This window comes from Betta splendens, chromosome 7, assembly GCF_900634795.4.
Source record: "Betta splendens chromosome 7, fBetSpl5.4, whole genome shotgun sequence".
NCBI classification, from domain to species: domain Eukaryota; kingdom Metazoa; phylum Chordata; class Actinopteri; order Anabantiformes; family Osphronemidae; genus Betta; species Betta splendens.
In genome coordinates this window covers 17,062,878-17,082,630 of record NC_040887.2, presented here as the reverse complement: position 1 = coordinate 17,082,630, position 19,753 = coordinate 17,062,878, and the positions used below count along the sequence as shown (strand labels likewise).

The window sequence follows — 19,753 nt, the reverse complement described above, 5'->3', positions numbered from 1 at the left end:
GTCTCGATCTGAAAAGCTGGGACATGACCTGCTTGTCTCAGAAGCTGATGTACAGTACCAACATGGACCATCAGAGATGAACAGCAATGATCTGGTCACTTGGGGGCAGCAGTGACCAGGAGACGTTTGTCTGCCAAATGACGGAAACGATTCATAATCTTGAACCTTAAAGGAACATTACCAAAGGATTCTATTAGCATTATGTTTTCATGACAGAGTTTCCACAGTATTAGGTTTGATTTAGGGTGCTTTGAGTTCTGTGGGAACTCAACGAGGTCTAACTCCAGCCTGGTTTTAAAATAGGATGTGGTATTCACTGGCCCAGGGGAGGGATCGGGGTGTCTGATCCTGGAAGACAGGTGGTGTTTAAAAATACTTTCTCTGGTATTACTAGACTGGAAATAATGAAATAATGCATAAAGTTATGAAGTCACAATCGACATAATGTTCAAGACTTTACGCTCATTATTCATTAAAACAAGACGTTTAAGTGTTGCAAAAGACTTTATTTGGTTCAAGCGTTGAAAATGCAATGCATTTCTTCAGATTCAGTGAAATAATTTCACTTTCACCAATAGACAAAACAAAATGACTACAATGAAGTAGTTTTATTGCACCTAACATGTTTTTAATCTGCCATTCTTACTGATGCTTTGGTAGATAAATCTCAACTTCATATATTCATGGGTGAAAGAACATGGAGAAATGTTAAACAACACGTGAAGAAAGCTCTTCCAAATGTAAGACATGGAGTCAGTCAGTATTTCTCCATCTCACAGTCATGAGGTAATCTGACTGACTCTTTCAGGGAATATAAATATATTTAGACTCAAAGCTGAATAGTTTGAATGCTGAAAGGACGTCCATGTCTACCTGGTACAAAAATACAGACACATACACACAAAGTGCACTCATGCATACAAAGGTTGAAGTCATGGCCGTGTAAAGTACAGCAGGCCCTGAATACAACACGGTGGAACAGCTCGTCCATCACAGCTGCAAGTTTGACAATGTCCAGCATAAAGCGATTGTTTTAAATCATTCGATTTTATTAGAACATACCACCTCCTGTCTGAAACCACCACGACTGTAGCAAAACCACACAGGAACCGATCAGCACATACATAAGCTTCCTATTCTATGTCTCTATTTGGTTCATCAGCTTCAAACCAAATACGCTCAATGACAAAAATGCAGATACATCCCAGTGAAAATGAAAACGTCACAGTGCAGAGCATGGTCTCAAACGCAGACTTCTCAGGACGCAGTTCTAAAGCTCCTAAAACTTTGTGTTTAACTCTTATGGTAGAAGCAACCAGACATTTAAACAATGAGATCCTTGTCGTCACTCGTGTGCTGCAGAGATCTTTATATCTAAATAGTCAAAGCGCAAAGAAGAAAACATTCAGTCTGTACATGCTGTTAATGATGATCTGTTGTTCTGACTCAGCATCAGTTAAGATTTAAGCTCAAAGCTTTTACATGTAAGTGGAAGTTAAAATTCATGAATGTCATTTGGACACTTACTTCACCATCAAGCTCATCCTCCTCCCCCACATCCCCCACTTTAACCTGCAAATGTCACCATTTCAGTTACTCAACGTCCTCCAGAGACGATGCTTCATGGAGCATCAGACAAAAGCCGTGAGAACAGCTGCTGCACGACGGTCCTCTGCGTCTGAGCTCTGGTCCTCACCGGCAGGAGGACGGCCGTCGCTGCCCATGGTGCCGGTGACCTGCAGACACAGAGACCTTTACTCCCCCACTACGGCCAGTAAGACCAGCGCCACTCACCCAGCATCACCGTGTTCACACTACCTGAGCTGGTGGACAACCTCATGATAAGATGTGTACAAAGAGAATTGCCAGGCCGATGTTGAGCAGGATCACCATGCAGATCATTATGGTGTTTGGGCCCTGGAAAACAAGTGCAGGAAGGTGTGGAAATGCTCCCAGACAAAGGCTGGATGTTCACATTTAAATAGTAAATCTGACCTATACACTGTGTCTACACAATGCTAATGTGAGCTGAGCTACACCTCCAGACTGATGCTGTGTTATGTTGACAAGCACAGCAGGACCTAAGCGTGACTGTACCTCCAGATCCAAGGACTCTGAAGCCACCCCCGGCCTTGGTGTCGACACAATAGCCTTTAGTCGGGCTTCGGCTTTAGGCTCCGTCTTCTGCACTGGTTTGGCTTCCACTTGCTTCGTTACGGGTTTGGGTTCAGGCACTGGCTTTGGGGTTGGAGCCGGGCTGGGCTGTTTCGATGCGGGCTTTGTCTCTGCTTTGCTGGACGGCCTGCTCACCTCCCTGGGCTCCACTATATTTTTAGAGATGGATGGTGCACGTTCATGAACTGATGCAGCTATTTCAGGCTTGGGCTTAGTGGGCTTAGGTTCGGGGGTGACAGCCTTAGAGGGCACCTTAGAGGGGGAGAGCGGTGCTGCTTCTTCATCTGGAGAGATGAGGCTGTTCCTTACAGGGGCAGTTTCTGCAGGCTTTGCCCTGGAGTCCAGCTTCTGGAGGGGCTTGATCTCCAGGTCTGAGCCCTGCTCATTCTTGTTGCTTTGACGGCTGGGGGTCCTAGACGGGGTGCGGCTGCTGGGGGCCACTGCTTCTTCAGGTGCGACGACAATAGGAGCAGAAACGGAGGCTGAAGGAGTAGTGGGCCGACTACTAGGCTTGTTGGCTTTAGTGCCATCATCTTTGACAGGTTTGTCTTCACTCCAGCTTCCTGGACGGAGCAGCTTGGGCTCCTCCTTTAGAATGATGCCTGGGCTCGGGGAGGGGGTGCGGCCTGGGGAAGAGCCAGGCATGAGGTGGTCCAGCTCATTCATGAGCGGGCTTTCTGGGGGGGTGGGCAGAGCCTCCTCCTCAGCTAGTAGGGGTTCATGCATGACAGTGTCTGTGTTCTCATTACCCTCAATGACCTCCTGCAACATTCTCTTCTTCAGATACTCAGGACCTGTGTGGGATTAGACTAATCAGTGTTGTGACCCTGGAAAACTGTGACACATAATATGACATTCTGCTGCTTCACGCTGTGAGAACACTGACCTGGCTGGTAGAAGGAAGGCGACAGCTCTTTAGCCACCAGCCTGGCTATGCTGGACTCAGTGTTGGAGGCCTGAGCAGCCTGACCAGCAGCGTCTGACTTGGCTTTTGCGTGAGTTGTTCTGCAGGCAACATGATTCATTACAGCCGAAAGCAGAAATCACACAGAACTTTGATTTTATTCATATCACCATGAGCTATTGGAAGAACCTGTCCATTCAGACACAGGTGTAATTGCATAATAAACACACACTTACATCAATGACAGCAGGGTTTGTCTAAATTTAACAAAATGAACCAAATGACCAGAAGAACTGACTCTTGTATGAACCCGAGATACTGGCTGAAGTCTCTGCTACAGAACCATGTTAACTCTCCTGCTGCTGCCTGTAGCTTATAAACAGATGAGAGAGTGGAACCGAAGTTCTCATATGACTCAAAATGTCCGACTGTCATAAATATACAGTTACACAAGCAGGAGCTAATACAACCCCACTCACTCATTAATGCTGCTTGACTTTGATCTCAACCCAAATAACCAAACAATTTAAGATCACAAGGATCAAAATGAGTTACTGCTGATTTTTCAGACATATATTTGGCAGAAGAGAAAGTTTACTCATAAACAGTCTATGTTTTTCAAAATTTGGCTGAAACTGAAGAACAAGCAACAAATAAAAAAGGTCCACTTGCACAGCAGTCAGTTCCCTTTGAGTTATATACAGTATATATAGGTATATACACTTTGATATGTTGTAGTACATGGGGGCAGGAAGAGACCCAGCCACTGTAAACTCACCCACACCAGGGGGCAACTTGACCACAGACACAAGTAGTGTGTAACAGTGCACTGCAGCTGTAAACTACGTTAGACAAACACCAGATAGAAAACTTTGCACCTGTCACATCACATATTACAAAGGACCATCGCTTCCCCGCCAGCAATCCAAGCCAAGACACAAAGAAAGTGAATGACAAGATGGGAGGCTGAAGTCTTCAAACTGTGTCGGTTGAAGAAATCTGTAAAATGTGATTTTATACTGAACGCATGATGATTTTGACATGAATATACCTAATAATTAGGAGTGTGGGTACTGATGCATTGCAGAGAGTATCAGTCATAGTGTCAAAGTGTCAAAGGCTGATCTGTAAATAAAAATACAGTTTGTGCACATGCTAGTTATCAGGGGAATAAGAGTCAGTGGAAAAAACGAGTGCAGACAGACGGGTCATGGGAAACGGGGACAGCTCTGAAACAAAACGCATGAGAATAGAACTCATAATCAGAAAAGTCACATCGACCTTAGACCACATACTAGTCCATGTCCCTGCCACACGTAAGTGTTCACCACTAACTGTAAAGTGCTAATGATGGAGTCACACGTGAGCATTTCAGATGCAGACTGTATTAAACCCCAGGTCTCGTCTGGTCATTCTGTCCGTCTGCTACAAGGTTTTGTGAACAGAACAACTCAGGACGATTGGGCCTGAACTGTGACAGCCTTTGTGCCGTTCGGTCTGAACGCATGAGGAGGACAAGACACGAAAGAGAAGACGTTTATATGAGCTTATCACCACAGACTCAAAAACAGAGGGGATTCTATTGAAGGGGCAAGAATAGACATTTATTAGCTGATGACTGTACTGTGAGCTTATCACTTTTATTATCCACGTAAAACATCTGCAGTTAACGTATAGATATGCGTAGATGATGGCACTAACTGTGTTAACTCTGCATTTCATTCACATCAAGCCTCATTCTCTGCAGCCTTGAAATTGATCACGTAACAGTTTGTCCACAAACCCTTTATTAACCTTAGAGAAGTTAATGGACTCTGACAAACAAAAGAATTATCATTGTGTGATCGGTTTTTAATATAACGACCTAAAACAATGCATGACTACATGTTCTGCACCAGATAATCAGTGATCAGACGATGACTAGACGCTCCGATGATCTACACACTCTGTAGGTTATATAACTGCAGCCTGTGTTGGTCGTTTCTCTGCAACCAAACATGACACTTGACACTATGACCTAAATACCATTTAAGCTTTTAGGGCCGTCCTGAAGAGAAACTCGTTGTGCTCTGAGGAGTGATGAGCCGTCAGCTGCAAGGGGAGACACTTACAGAATAAAACACACTGTGCATTTAAAATCTGGGACTACGCTGCTGGCGTGTGAGCATCTATTTCTTTGTTATGCTGCCGTTGTCCTGGCAGAGGCTACTAGTCGTCTGTCTGGACTGTGCAGACGCAGACATGATGAGAATACATTATGACCACGTAGCCCAGAATACATGCATTTAATACGAACTGATTCTCTACATTAGTGTCATTAGTCGATACAATGCATAACTTCCTTAGGACATAACAGGTTGTTGAATAAGTAACTTCAGGCTACGTTGGTCAGTCAACAGCACAAAATGCTTAGATCAGCAACAGTACGTAACCCAACCTGCACAACTGAAGCTAGGTGTGGTACATATAGACACTAACCCTTTATACCCAAGCACTTGCTTATGAGTTGTGTCATATTTATATCTGGGGAACCATTTGACACCATTGCTGACGACTGAGATGTGTTATGTGCTACTGGCTGGCAGAGCAGCTGAAGTGACAGCGTCCCTGCATCTTAGTGAAGCACCAGGTGAGTGTGATTATCTGAAACAACACAAACGTATCAATATCAATAAAACGTGTGCGGAAAAAACAGGCTCCAAGACAAAGGGGCTCGATGTATCTGTGACCAGGCAGCAAAGATGGGGCCTGAGGGGGGAGGGAAGCAGAGGATAATCAGCTGTTGCATTCCCCTGTGATTGTGATACAGCAAGAGTCCTGTCCATATTTAGTCAGAGCTTCTCAGCGACCACAGGCCCAAGTGTGCGTCATTTACACCGTGTTCTGCAGCACAGGTCCTTTCCCAGACAATAGCAGCCAGCACAACACAAACTGTCAGAAGCTAAAAGTCAAAAGCAAAAGTCGGGAGATTCCTCTGCTCCTGCGTCCATGAGGTCAGATGCAGGTGAGGTCAAAGCCACCAGGGAGGCTCTGAGGCAGAACGTCTGGACTGTAAATACTATAAATTCAAGTTTCTGCTACGTCAACGTGACTCTGCATGAACTGGATCACTGATGCGATGGACTGTGGCCCGTACGTCTCATACAGCGTGTCCCCACAGAACAATATTTAGATTAGGGTTCGCTCAGACAGGGGTCTGCAGCTCATCAGCACAAGTCTCAGAGCTGTAAACACTGAGCTCGTTTCAGGTGCTGCAGATTCATGTGGATAAAAACGGTGCTGCCTTGTACGGTCACGGTCAAACTACGGGAGATGTTTCAATGTATGAACAATACAAATTAGAAAATAACTTTGTTCACAGATTAATTTACTGTTTAAGCAAGCTAACAGAAGTATTACACTGTGAGGTACAATTTGGCTCTGGGGGTTTGAGGTGAAACATCTTTGACTTTACACAGGCGATGATGTCAGACTGGCTTAAACTAATCAATTATTCCTTAAAGGAAAGCACATATCTATTTCTTTATCATCAGCTAAAACGGAGTAAGAGATGACAAGTATTTAATTCTAAAATCTTATTCTATCTTCGTGTTTATAGACTTTAATATAAACACAACAGAAAATAAAACTCATCAGAAGTCGAAAGTGGAACCTGATGTGTGACTGAGTGAACTTGAAAGCAGCTCATTCATTAGAACATTCACTCTCTCATCTTTGGGAACTACTAAAGTCATTTAACACATAACAAACTAAGAGCAAAAGGAAACAAACCGAACTTCAGTCTGTGACATTTTCAAACAAACTCCATCATATCAGAAGCTACCGTAAAGGCAAAGCTTTACACAGCGGCCTGAACATACTGTACACGCAAATCAGAGCCAGCGATGAGCCTGAATGCATGTGTGTGGAGAGTGAGAGGAGGACAGAGAACCCAGGGAACCCAGAGAGAACCCAGGGAACCCAGAGAGAACCCAGGGAACCCAGAGAGAACCTTGATAATCCAGAGACCTAACGCAGACACAGGACAACCACACCACCAGGTTGCTCCAAACTGCAACTAGTCCTTTCATTTTTCAATAAAGCCTTGAGTAAACACAGGAGCGTGTTGTTAAACTGTTCAAACACAATGAACATTCAAATTAAGTGCTTTTGTTTTCCTTTAAATCTGATCACAGTAAACAAATCTAACGAGAAACATGAAAATAGTTTCAGTGTTAAACATCCCCTCAGCAGGTTCCCTCATCACTACTTCTAACCAGAATGACAACAAATCAATTAAGATAGACTTTTCTGCTATGAGAGGCCACTGAAGGGAGCGTGCATGTGTTTGCATGGATGATGAAGTGTGATAAAGTGTGTGACGTGTTGGTCACTAGATCACATTCGTCTCCACATCCTTTCTCCCTGCTCTCACCTGGAAGCTGCGATCTCAGCCTTCTGCTTGGCGATGGCTGCAGCCCTCTGAGCCCCCTCCACCGCCCGCTCCACCTTCTGCTTGATCTTGGTTCCCTTCAGCTGGATCACCCTCTTCTTCATGGCCTTCACCAGCAGGTTGTTCAGGTACTTGCCCTCCTCCTTCCCTCCCTCTGCGAAGGTGGTGCAGCCGTAGCCGTGCCTCTGGTTATTTAGCCATTCGCCCTCGTACTTCAGCCCGCTGGACCTCTCGCTTATCCCGTATCCTGAGCGCTTGTCGTTCTTCCACTCGCCCATGTAGACCTCTGTGGTGGTGGCGTCGATGTCGGCCTCGATGGGAGGGAAGTCTTCGGCTCCGGTCAGACTTTCGTCCCCGATGCTGATGGTGGAGTTGGTGTCACTGGTGTTGGAGCTGAGCGCAGACTCCGTCCTCAGGAAGCTGAGCTTGCTCTTCTGGCTGGACAGCGAGGTGCTGGAGCTGGACTTCTTCAGCTTGCCGAGGAGGGAGCCTCTGCGGAAGAGTCCCTTCTTCTTGGGCTTCATCGCCTCTGGGTCCACCTGGAGGGTGAGGGCGAAGCCCCCGCGAGACGGTCCCAGCTGAGCGGGCGTAGCGACGGGCGTCTCCTCCCCGGACGTATTGGTGGTGATGATTACAGGCACGTCCTGCTGCAGAACGGTGCCGTTGCTGTGCTCGCTGCGAAGGGAGGTCAGGGAGGTACGAAGAGGAGAGCGAACCACGGCCGCCATGCCGTAGGGGACGCTCTGACGAACTCCGTAACCATGACGCATGCCGCCGGTGAACTGACCCTGGAAGGTACCTGCAACCAGCGGTTAACAGTTGACAGTTGACAGTTAACCAAGCAAACGTGGCTTTGGTTCAGAAGACAACATCGCATTCAATACACACAATAATGGTTTCCTGATGTGAATGAATGACCTTAAGCCTTTTCGATTATTCTAGTGCCTTCAACCTTCAAAACGTATATAACTCTATCATAGAATACTTCATACATTCGTATTCACTGTATGAGTTGGTCCCTGACTTTTAGGGTCAGACTCTCTCTTTGTAGTGAGACATCATCACTTTGATACCTTTAATTTTAACTTGATCTGATGGTCTCACCTCTCCTTCTACGACACCATGAGCTTCTATTTGTGATTCTTAGTGTGTTAACGAAAAGTGGATGATGGCTGTATTTTGATTGGAGGATTGAGAATATTAACTGCAATCTCTTAATTATTTACTGTTTAACATCATCACTTTCATTCCCCTCAGAACATGTCTTTACTGTGAAACGTCTCATTCATTCAATCATACGCTCACTGACAAACCACAAAGACTCAAGCTAAAACGTACATGTGGATACGGTGAGAGTAAGACTTCAGCCTGAGTCCAGCAGGTTGTGGGCTTTATGGGTTATTATTACACCCGCAAACATAAAGTTGAAGTGTCAGATGCTGTAGCAGCACAATCAACTGTACTTAACAGTTAAAAGGATGATAACACATTCAGGTACCACCAGACTCCAACAGAGTGGATGATGGAGGTAAGACAGAGGAATCAGGTCTGTGATGGTTTTATCTTATTGTCTTTCAAGAGACAGAATCAGTCAAACACTGTGACACATCAGATCATGTGATTAAACACATTTAGAAATTTTATCATATCTTATGGATTTTTTTCCTAAAAATGTGATTTGCACGTTTAGGCTGTAAGGTGCTAAACACCTTTAATTTATCTCTTAAAACCAACACTGTCCCCAACATAACTTGATTCAGAGTGTCTAATGAATCAGCCTTTGTTTAAACCTGCTCTGGTCTCATGCGTCACAGCTGTTAAATATTTTTAACACGTTCAATCATTTTGTAAAGCTCGTCTCTAAACTACACTACATGATCTCCTACTCACTTCGGCTTCAGATTCCATCACTGCGCGTCTCACTCACTCTGTGAGTAGAGCAGATCACTGAACTTTCCTCAGAGTCTAAAAACTAATGCGCGGTCTGACTGTGATGGAGAATCTTTGATTGTTTACAACCCAGGATGTCACGCGCGTCTTTGGATCACGCATCCTTCTCCGCGAGGCCCCGGTGTCGGCGCACGTGCTGACATGTGTCATTAAATTGAGGCTACCACTGTGTTTATCTGGTTATTCGGATCGTGCTGCTCTCTCACCTCCGTCGGCGTATGTTTCTGTTCCGTATCCATCCTGAAGCCCGTTATTCCACGTCCCTTCATACTTTGCTCCACTACCGGTACTGATCCGGACGCCGTACCTGCCTTTGAAGCCGTGAGTCCATTCCCCTTTGTAAATCCAGTGTCCTTTAGTTTCCACTCCCAAGCCGTGACGCTTGCCCTGCGACCAGTAGCCCTCGTATGTGTTTCCGCTGGGCCAGGTGTAGACTCCCACCACCTCGAAGCCGTAGTTCCACGAGCCGGAGAACTCGCCCTGGCCCTTGGGTCCAGTGCAGATGCCGTGGCCGTGGGCTTTGCCCCCCTCCCAGCCTCCACAGTAAGCTCCCCCATCGTCGAACTCGAAGCGCCCTCCGCTCATTCCTCGCCGCAGCCCAGCACCACAGACCTCGGAGAAAACTTGTCGTCTGTTTTCTGGCTAAAGGTTAGATCCCCGTCAGTTTGACGTCACCTTCACCGGACATCCGAGCTTATCGCTGGGTTCTTCTGCTTTGGGGGGTTCTGCGCGCGTCCATGAAGCGCGTGGCACACTTGACAGAAACTTTACTCAATTTGTTTTGCAAGTTCCTCCAGCGACGGATGCTCGACTCTTTGGTTGTGATGCTGTGTCGGAGCCAATTAGCGCTCATTAGTTAGTGTTGTGTGTCTTGATAACGCAGAAAGCTCGCATGGCTGCTCCAGGTGGCCAGAAAAGCCCCCCACGCCCTGCGCCTGACTGCCACCCAGCTACAGTATCTCCTGACGGTCGCTGCTATTGGAAATATCTCCGCAGTCCTAACAAGGCGTCCAATCCACACACACTCACACACCACCTTCCAAAAATACAGCCCAATCCATAGCCTGCTGTCTGCGAGGAGTCGGCCAGATCCTCACCACGTCTGGACACAGGGACATTCTTCACTGCAGTTTATCATTCCGTTGGAAATAGAAAGAGTTACAGCACAGTTTTATTTGTCAGCATCATTATTTGATTTAACAGCACGTGTTTATTGATGTACGCTATTACGGCATTTTCACGGTGTAACCTACATTTCAATTATAACCTCATAGAATATCATAAAGATTTGGATAACTTTAGGAAACGTTTAGTAAACTATTATATATCAAAAACACAAACTTCTCACGATCAATGAAAGCTTTGTACAGGTGTTCTTTCTTTTCACTCCCTCTGCTGGAAACAGTCAGAAACTACAACGATGCAGAAACCTGGAGGAAAAAGCCACTAAACCAAACCGCAAAGCATCCTGGGTACAAACATTTCACTGTCCATCGCATGGAAGAAAAAAAGTAGAGTAGAAGGTAAAGGTAAAAACAGTCAGACACTTGGTAAAATAGCAGTCTCTGTATCCTCAGAATGGAACACCTGACTCTAAAGTAAAAGCTCTTGAAATGAATGAATTCCTCCACATGAACTCATAAACTTGACATGAAACCTTGGTCCAGAACAGGATTTGAAGAATCCTCCTCCAGGTCTTAAAACATGGCCTGGTAAAAATCAAACAGAGACTTACATGAAGGGGAAAACATAGAACGTATCTGCTCTGAAGGTTTGTAGGAAAACACACTGACGATCTTCCTGTGGATCAGATGGGATATATCTACACATATATTATACTGAGACTGAGAAGAGCATACAGGTGTGTAAAGTTCTTGCAAATGTAGCAAGTGTAACCGGAAGTGGAGCATTCAGCGCAAGACGGCAAAACCGGAAGTAAGTATGAAACATAACACTGTGTATGAAATATTGAATAGTAAATAGGTATAATAAACTATTACAATTTGATGAACACTTGAACTAGCAAATAATCCAAGCCAATTGTGGTGGTTCCCTTTTTTCTGTTTGTACTGAGAGCAACCATAAGTAGGTAAAACAATTTCTCTCTGGAATTAATAAAGGTTTTTGAATCTTGAACCTACACTGTAAAATGCGGCTTGCTTATTATAATTTAATTTTGTGTGTGTGTGTGTGTGTGTGTGTGTGTGTGTGTGTGTGTGTGATATAAACTAAGTAAGAGACTGTAGAATAAAAGCATTTGAGCCTCCATAGCTCTAGTTATTTAGTGTGGATCTCAGTAGCTGGACACGCGTTATATAAGCCTCATACTGTCCTGTTGTCCTTATAGGAGCCGCTTGACCTTCCTGAAACGTTCCCTCCGTGACTGTCCACTGCGCATGTTTGTAGCTCACATCGTTATGTGATGTAATACTGTCACACGTAGATTTAATTGTGAGTAACAGCGCTCAGAGTTCGGAGATCGCTGCGTTGGACGTGCGCGCGCGTGAGTTTCGCTCTCTGCCTTCGGAGGTGAAGCCGATTTCAGCACCGGAGCTCTCCGACTCTGACGGACGCTGCTGCCGCGAGAACAGATGATGCTGAGCTAGAGCCCCCATCTCCTCCTCCCTGCCTCTCTCTCCTCTTCTTCTCCTCCTCGCTCCCCTCTTCCACACGCACAAAACGCTCTGTCATGGCGTCTTCCAACCATGTTACCCCCACCAATTGTAGCTGGTGGCCCATCTTATCCATGGATGAAGACGGCAAATTAACAGACGGAGAGGAGTGCGAGGAACCGACGGCAGAGCCCAAAGCCTTCAATAAAGACAGGCTCGTTTTGTACCACTGGACGCAGTCTTTCACCTCCCAGAAGGTAACAAACAACAGCGCAGAGCTTGAAAATGGAGGTGTCTGTCTGCGTGACACGCACCTGTGTAGCACCTGTGTTGGCTTCTCGTGTGCTCAAAGCACGTTCTGTGTATATGTTTGTACCTGCACCTAACGTCAGGAACATAAATGTGATCCTGCATTTTGAGCTTCGGTGAAGCTGCTGCAGCCCGGAGCTCATTTCCTCGACATACATCTCGATTAGTGCTCAATATTCTGTCTTTATGCTCAATATTCCACAGCGTTAAACACTGTCACCAGTTAAAGTCCTTTACTGACACATTGAAGCCATTTTGACTGTGCAGCCGATAGATGTGATTCCAGCCAATGCGCTCTGACACAGTGTGACATATAAATAATAGATCAAATGATGAAGGTGCAATAAGAAAACAAAGGCACCATCCTCTTCTGCTAGAAATGTACGTTTATTATCCAGAAGCTTGTAAAAATGTCATTTGGTTATTTCAACTGCACCAACAACAAGTTAAAGCAAATAGCCAAATAACAGCTAGTTTACCAGTCATACTGAGTAAGGTTTAATGTGTGTAAAGCTTCGGACCTTTAAGTAAGAGACAATAAATGAGCTTGGTAATGTCACAGTGTCTCCAGGGTTTTATGGCTGTCTGTTGACTGGATGAGCAGAACTGATAAAAGATGTATAAACGTCTAAGATGAACAGTGCAGTAGAAAATGTCTGTTTCTAGTCAGATAGGAAGCTCATCTTTGCTGCTGCAGACCATCCCAGATGATACTTAGGGGGAGGCAGGCACTCGGCCGGGTCACTGGTCCATCACAGAACCACATGCAGTGCACAGAGTCAGGGCAGGTGAGGTGACTGCCTGAGAACCCAGGCAAATATAGGGAGAACATGCAAACATTCAGTTGGACCAGCCATGAGTGATGAGCAGTAAACCACCCTTAGCATAAACCTAAATCATTCCGATCTCCACGTGTGTTTAGTTACATCGTTGTAGTAAACATCTGTAATGTGGGAACAAAACTGTCTTAAAGTCAGGACATCGTTCTTTAAAAACATCTTTCTCACAAGTTCCTCATATTTATGTAATCTAATTCCAGAAGCTTTTGATTTACTGATGTCTGCGTATTTTATGTTAAAGTTTGAACTCACCACAGATCAGTAGTAGCCTTCACACCGCGTGGCTCTGTCTTGTTATATGTGTATTTGTCTCCAACCTTGAGCCGATGCTCAGTCTCTGTCTGCTGTTACACCTTTGAGTGGCTGATTGTGCTCGTTGTCACTCAGCAGAGGACAAACACCAGGCTCACTTTGCTGATTATCACCTCAGTCATGTGTAACTCCTGCCACTCAAACACAACAGTCACAAAGCTCAGGTGGATTTGTACAACAATCCTGACTATGTTCTATTTACTGCACAGATGTGACAGGTCGTGCTGCGTTACGATGCCTGAACGATGTTCGTTACGTGCATTCACTCTTGAGTGACTTGCAAAATGAATCTGAATGAACTGTAAACACTCAGATCATCAGGATGTGATTACGACACAGTCACGTCTGCGTCTGGTTTCTGTGTAGACATTTTCATCCTTATTTAAAGTCTGTGGAGGCCTCAGAAAGTTCCCGAGGAAAGAGGAAGCAGTTTTATTTAATTTCCCTTGTCCTCTGAATTGATAAAGCTTCATGGCTGTGATGGTTGGATGCTGATGCCTGGAGCGACAGGACATTTATCGGCAGACTCCACACAACAATGTGGATCTGACAACATCAAAGGCTGCAGATCAGAGATTTACACCTTGAGTGCAGCTTCTGTGTTCAGCTGTTTGATAATGTCAGTCACTGTTAGGTCTGGTGGTGGTTTGACTTCCAGTGTGAGTAATGTTATTATATAACCAACTCTTGATGCAGCAGCGGCCGTGTCACTGGGCAGCATCGAGACCTGACCCTGAAGTAGCATTAACTGAGATTCAAATGTGACATTTGCTGCTAGTTTGTCTGATTATTCTGCTGTGACTGTTTGATTTTCTTGTTCTTTGTGCTCTGACAACAAATATATCCCACTTGATTTCTGTCAAGAGGAACTTGGAACTTGTTACCAGTGAACGAATAGGGCTTTGAGTGGTTTGTTCAAGGGTCAGATGTGTCCCTGTCTCCGTGTTCCCTCTGTGGTGGAGCAGGACTGTTTGTATTCATTATAATCTGATCTGTAAGTTCATCGGTAAGGTGGAGGAAGTTGTTCTCCTTTTTCTCTGCCATCTAATGATAACTACTCTGTGGAGTTCTGCCTGTTAAGGGCTGAGTGGAGATCTTGTTTCTGTGAAGGAGCTTATTGTTTGAAAATCTGTGATTATTGCTCCTGTATTTTAGAGGATTGTTGACTTTGGGTCCTGAGGAGGATCTAGGACTGGACCAGCCTTCAGGGTTTTAGCTACTGACCCACTCACACCACGTTCCCTCCACGTTCTGGAGGAGTCTGTTGAGCCTAAACTGCAAACTGTTAAGTTATGATGTCTGAAGTTTGCAACAAACTTTCTGCTTGACTTCCTGTAATTTGCTACCTTTGATTCTGACGTTTAGCTCTGATGCTGCCAGTTCTTACGTTTTATAATCATCTGAAATGGAGCTATTGTTTCAAAGTCTTCATTGTGTCCTTAACTTTTAAAGGCTTCTTTCACATCTGTACGAAATCATTCAGTCTCATCCATTCCACTGTGTCTGACTATGCTCAGTAGAATATATACTTCTGTAATCATATCCCCACTAACTGCTGTGTCTAATGCTTGATCACACAAAAAATGGATGTTTTGCTTTGTTGACTAAATAATTTAAGAGAACACACCACATAACTTGGCAAATTTGTTCTGGATAACAAACAACTTCTGAACCATTAAAACTGTCAGCTGTGCTTTGGGTATAGTGCGTTTACTTTCGTAACATAGCAGAACGTCTTGTCTGTTGTGATCCTCCAGATGATTCAGTCTGTAGCTGAGGTGTATCTAAATGTAAACCTTTTCTTCTACTGCAGGTGCGTCTAGTCATTAGTGAGAAGGGTCTGGTTTGTGAGGAAAGGGACGTGAGCCTGCCACTCCAGGAACAAAAGGAGCCGTGGTTCATGAGGCTGAACCTGGGTGAGGAGGTGCCCGTCTTCCTCCATGGGGACACCATCATCAGTGACTACAACCAGATCATTGACTACCTGGAGAAAACCTTTGTAGGAGGTACAGTAATGATCTAATGAGGCAGTTTCTCGGGTTTAACGCTGATGAGCGTTCTGTTCAACCAGAGCTGGAGTCTGGTGGAGCCTTGTTACCAGTAAGTCAGATCTGTTCCCAGTGGAGAGTGGACTGAGCTGGGCTGCATGTTCATCTTTGTCATGGACAGTATTTGTACAGCCAGGAGCTGGAGCAGCCTGGTTTCAGGAGCATAGGTCACTGCAGCTTCTCTGGATGGTGTTGGGTCAAACCAGGACCTTCAGTGTCGAGGCCTAAAAAAAGGCCTCTAAGATGTTGAACTAGCAGGTCACACAAAGTCGTCACTGCCTTTCTGTTAAATGACTTCTCTTTTTGATGTGTTCACCTGCAGACTCGGTGGCTCAGCTGGTTCCCGACAAGGACTCGCCTCTCCACGAGCGTGTGCAGCAGTACCGTCAGCTGCTGGATGGTCTACCCATGGACGCCTACACACACGGATGCATCCTCCACCCAGAGCTCACCACTGACTCTATGATCCCAAAGTACGCCACTGCAGAAATACGTAGTAAGTCAAGTCAGCTCACTGACATAACATTAGATTGTCCTCTAGATTGTAGATGTAACCAGCTCCCATTGGCTGCTTCTGATCAACATCATATGTCTTAAAAATGTGAGAATCTACAAAGACATTTCACAGCCTCCATCACTACTACATATGGTAATGCTCCTAGATATTGAGCCTCTTGGACCTGATTGAGTAAAAGGTCCACAAGTATCTCAAAGCACCGTTAATGTGTCCTGTTTGTGTATCTGTGTGATTTCAGGACACTTGGCCAACGCTGCCACGGAGCTGATGAAGCTGGACCACGAGGAGCCTCAGCTCACAGAACCGTACCTGTCCAAGCAGAAAAAGCTCATGGTGTGTGTGTGTCAGTTAACTTCTATCTATGCTGGTCTTTAATAGTTGTTTATATGATATTTAAATCTGTAAAGGAACCAAAATATATCAACATTAATAATAAGCAGAAAACTTTAATAATGATGATACTGAGATACTTCCTTAACACAAACAGGGATTTCACGTTTACCTTTTATTACCTGCAGGAACATTTAGGGAAAACATCTGGATTAATGTCAGTTTAAAGATGTGTTAAAAGTATTTAAAGATACAGTTTGACTCTCTGAACCTGAAACCTCATCCTGGACATTCTAAGCGTTTTAAACCCCTTTAAAGATTTGTGATACACAATGTTTCTGTGTGAAGCTGCCAATCATTTCTCAACATAAACTCCAGACAGAAAGGTTCCCGAGCAACTCTGGGAATCAGGCCCAGGTCCTTTATGCTGTGAACCACTATGCTGCCAAGAAAGATGTGATGTGATTTGTAAGAGTTTTCCTGCTAAAAGGCTCCTACATAGAAATTCTATAGTGAGACAGGACAGAGCTGCACTCCAGGATACAAAATCTACACATACCTTTTCTTCTTCTAATGACTGGCAGGCAAAGATCTTGGACCATGATAATGTGAACTATCTGAAGAAGATTCTGGGGGAGTTGGCCATGGTTTTAGACCAAGTGGAAGCTGAACTGGAGAAAAGAAAACTAGAGTATCAAGGTACGACCAAACAATCACCATAACATGTTGTGAACATTTCCATCAGTGTTCATGCTTAATTTCTGTCCCACAGGTCAAAAGTGTGAGCTGTGGCTTTGTGGAACTGACTTTACACTAGCTGATATCTGTCTGGGAGCCTTGTTGCACAGGCTCAAGTTCTTGGGACTTTCTAAGAAATACTGGGAGGACGGCAGCCGACCCAACCTGCAGTCATTTTTTGTGCGAGTGCAGAAACGTTTTGCTTTCCGGAAGGTCCTGGGCGACATCCACACAACGCTGCTGTCTGCGGTCCTACCCAACGCCTTCCGCATGGTAAAAAAGAAGCCACCCTCCTTCTTTGGGGCGTCGTTCCTCATGGGCTCCCTCGGAGGAATGGGCTATTTTGCCTATTGGTATTTAAAAAAGAAATACATGTAGTGAATGCCCCGTTGTTCTGGTAAATGTCTGTGTATCTGTGTGATGTTTCAACTTTTCTGTAATGTTTTATGACTGCAGGAAACATAATGAATCTATATAGAGAACACTATTACTTACCTGGTTGAACAAAGACATATTAAAACATTCCATAATAAAATATTCTCGACAGCACATTTTCTGGTAATCAAGGCTTTGGTCAAGTTCATTTGACTCTGCCTGCGAGTCCGGGTGTTTAGTTGGAGGCAGGTCCACTCACAGAGAGAACCACGGTTTAACCTGACCTTCTTATGATCCTTTTCATACCTGCTCCTCACTCCTTCACCTGCTGAGGTTTAACCAGTACAACCGCAGAGACGGGTAGAGGAGCCCTGTCTGCCAGAAACCGTCACAGCCAGTGATCAGATGGAGGCCAACGTGGAAACGGGTGAAACGGTCACTGTCCAAAGGTAACAAAACCACTACTGACACCAATTATTAACCCATCATTAGATTCATTTATTAATTAAATAACTGCTGATGCTTCTAAGCTTAAACACAACAGTCATCTGCAAGTTGGGTCGTAGCTGTTTCCAGATACAGTGTTGTCACAACTTAATGTTCAAAACCTCTCACTTTGTAACATCACTAACTACTATTACTACTTGGGCATTAGTCAAAATGTACAGTACAGAAGCATCCTGTAGGCCCAGCTAGTCTACATGTCAGTGAGAACAAGGTACAGCTTTTCCAAACCTAAGCTTACTTCTTTATTTTGGGTTTACTGATATGACTGTGTAGTGAATTACCTTTGGACAGAGCACCTTTACCTGGTTTTGAACATTTGTTAGGGACTTTTGTCTTTTCATCTGAGCTAAGCTTCAGATTTTCTATGTAGATTTTCCCACCATTCATAGAACCACGACTGGTTGTGATGATGTCATACACGCATCAGGTCAGAGCTGAAACATCTGGGCCTACAGCACACAAAGATATGGTTAGTGAAATTTAAATAAAAAAAAATTTAATTTAATTTTAAATTAAAATTTAAATCACGGTTGAAGTAGAACATAGGGCCTGAGAAGTAAATTGATGTGTTGTAACAGCACTGACCTTCACTGATGAAAAACAAACACTGTTGAGCTGCTTGTTTGCCTTTTATTTAGATGCAGCAGCCTGCATATGCAGCTACAGTATCAGGTCCACATTTGTAAATGAACAATGGTTCTGTTTATTATGGTGCACAGCTTAGGTTGTGTTCGTTCATACTGTGTTAACCCCAGCAGGACTGAAACAAATGTGACAGTAATAGTTACACAACCAGGAAAAAGTCGTTTCTTGTTTTAATGCTCATTTAATTTGTCCCATTTCAGCTGTTCATCCTACACACAAGGCTCAGTTCACCATATAACACCACACACACTGGTCCACTAGCACAGATGTCACACTTGGCTGAACTGGCAGTAAATTCTGCATCAGTGTTCTTCAGAGGTTTACTCTGTGTGTTTTATTGGGTACTTTTGTGATGAATCCACTGACACCATTTGTCTCACTGACCAACATTTACAACCACTATCGAAACCACAAATGTTATGTTGCCTGATGTGACGTCTGGAGCACCTGTGCTGTGCTGCACCCCTCAGCGATACTGAGCAGGAAAACAAATCTGCTGGAGTTCACCATTTGTACAAAGCTAGATTGTTCTTACAGAAAGATTTTAGATCATACATCAGCTTATTTATTTGAGCAGGCCTTAGATTTGTGGGAAACAGCAGGAAGAAATCCTGACTCATCTTGAGGCTAACGAAGTACACACAGAACTCCTTCCATGTTGACACAGTAAGCGATTCTCCTGGATGCCTTTGGGTCCTTCTGCTTTTACTTAGTCAGGGTTTAACACGTTCTAATTCAGTTGAACATCCAATCTTTAGGTTTTATTATTATTATTCTATTATTATTGAAAGTGCAGGCTGGAGTTTTTGGCTGGTTCTACACACATCCTGGCATCCTTTAATGTTGTCATTGAGGGATAATGGAGGTCATTTAAGTGACTTTGTCAGTTTAGAAACAGGACACTGCAGCAGACAATGTTGAACCAAAGACAATGTTCAGTGCTCCTTTGAACAGTCTCTCCTTGCTGTGTCTCATCTGAGCTTTTATATCTGAACTTCATGAAGAAAATTCAACCAGAAATGAGGACAGAGCCAGACAGTCGGGGTTAGACTACATTCAA

General features: G+C 44.4%; 2 protein-coding genes across 4 annotated transcripts; one reads left to right on the top strand and one right to left on the bottom strand.

The window, feature by feature from the left end:
• Positions 1 to 485: 485 nt before the first annotated feature.
• jph2 (junctophilin 2) lies at positions 486 to 11,334 on the bottom strand. 2 transcript variants are annotated; one of them, XR_003786386.3, is made up of 7 exons: positions 9,668 to 10,568; positions 7,494 to 8,310; positions 3,062 to 3,180; positions 2,098 to 2,969; positions 1,819 to 1,917; positions 1,528 to 1,736; positions 486 to 1,374 (listed from the first exon to the last, which is right to left on the bottom strand). XR_003786386.3 is itself a non-coding variant. In XM_055510414.1 (7 exons), the coding sequence occupies exons 2-6, from the start codon at positions 10,044 to 10,046 to the stop codon at positions 1,837 to 1,839; spliced, it is 2,268 nt and encodes a 755-aa protein (XP_055366389.1). In that variant the 5' UTR covers positions 10,047 to 10,585; positions 11,197 to 11,334; the 3' UTR covers positions 486 to 1,736; positions 1,819 to 1,836. The 2 variants fall into 2 exon arrangements, 1 of the variants encoding a protein (XP_055366389.1); XM_055510414.1 differs by adding an exon at positions 11,197 to 11,334 and having other exon boundaries at positions 486 to 1,736; positions 9,668 to 10,585.
• On the top strand, positions 11,268 to 17,728 carry gdap1l1 (ganglioside induced differentiation associated protein 1-like 1). 2 transcript variants are annotated; one of them, XM_041071447.2, is made up of 6 exons: positions 11,268 to 11,396; positions 15,347 to 15,539; positions 15,904 to 16,077; positions 16,337 to 16,431; positions 17,013 to 17,127; positions 17,201 to 17,728. In XM_041071447.2, the coding sequence occupies exons 2-6, from the start codon at positions 15,434 to 15,436 to the stop codon at positions 17,542 to 17,544; spliced, it is 834 nt and encodes a 277-aa protein (XP_040927381.1). In that variant the 5' UTR covers positions 11,268 to 11,396; positions 15,347 to 15,433; the 3' UTR covers positions 17,545 to 17,728. The 2 variants fall into 2 exon arrangements, with proteins under 2 accessions (XP_040927381.1, XP_029011565.1); XM_029155732.3 differs by lacking the exon at positions 11,268 to 11,396 and adding an exon at positions 11,786 to 12,330.
• The last annotated feature ends 2,025 nt before the right edge of the window (positions 17,729 to 19,753 follow it).

Coding starts and splice junctions, on each gene's coding strand:
- jph2 (XM_055510414.1), bottom strand. CDS start 10,046: ATGAGCGGAGGGCGCTTCGAGTTCGACGATGGGGGAGCTTACTGTGGA. Junction 2,970..3,061: donor GCCTTCCTTCTACCAGCCAG/GTCAGTGTTCTC, acceptor AATCCCACACAG/GTCCTGAGTATCTGAAGAAG. Junction 1,918..2,097: donor CAGAGTCCTTGGATCTGGAG/GTACAGTCACGC, acceptor CTTGTTTTCCAG/GGCCCAAACACCATAATGAT.
- gdap1l1 (XM_029155732.3), top strand. CDS start 12,151: ATGGCGTCTTCCAACCATGTTACCCCCACCAATTGTAGCTGGTGGCCC. Junction 12,331..15,346: donor AGTCTTTCACCTCCCAGAAG/GTAACAAACAAC, acceptor CTTCTACTGCAG/GTGCGTCTAGTCATTAGTGA. Junction 16,078..16,336: donor CGCCACTGCAGAAATACGTA/GTAAGTCAAGTC, acceptor GTGTGATTTCAG/GACACTTGGCCAACGCTGCC.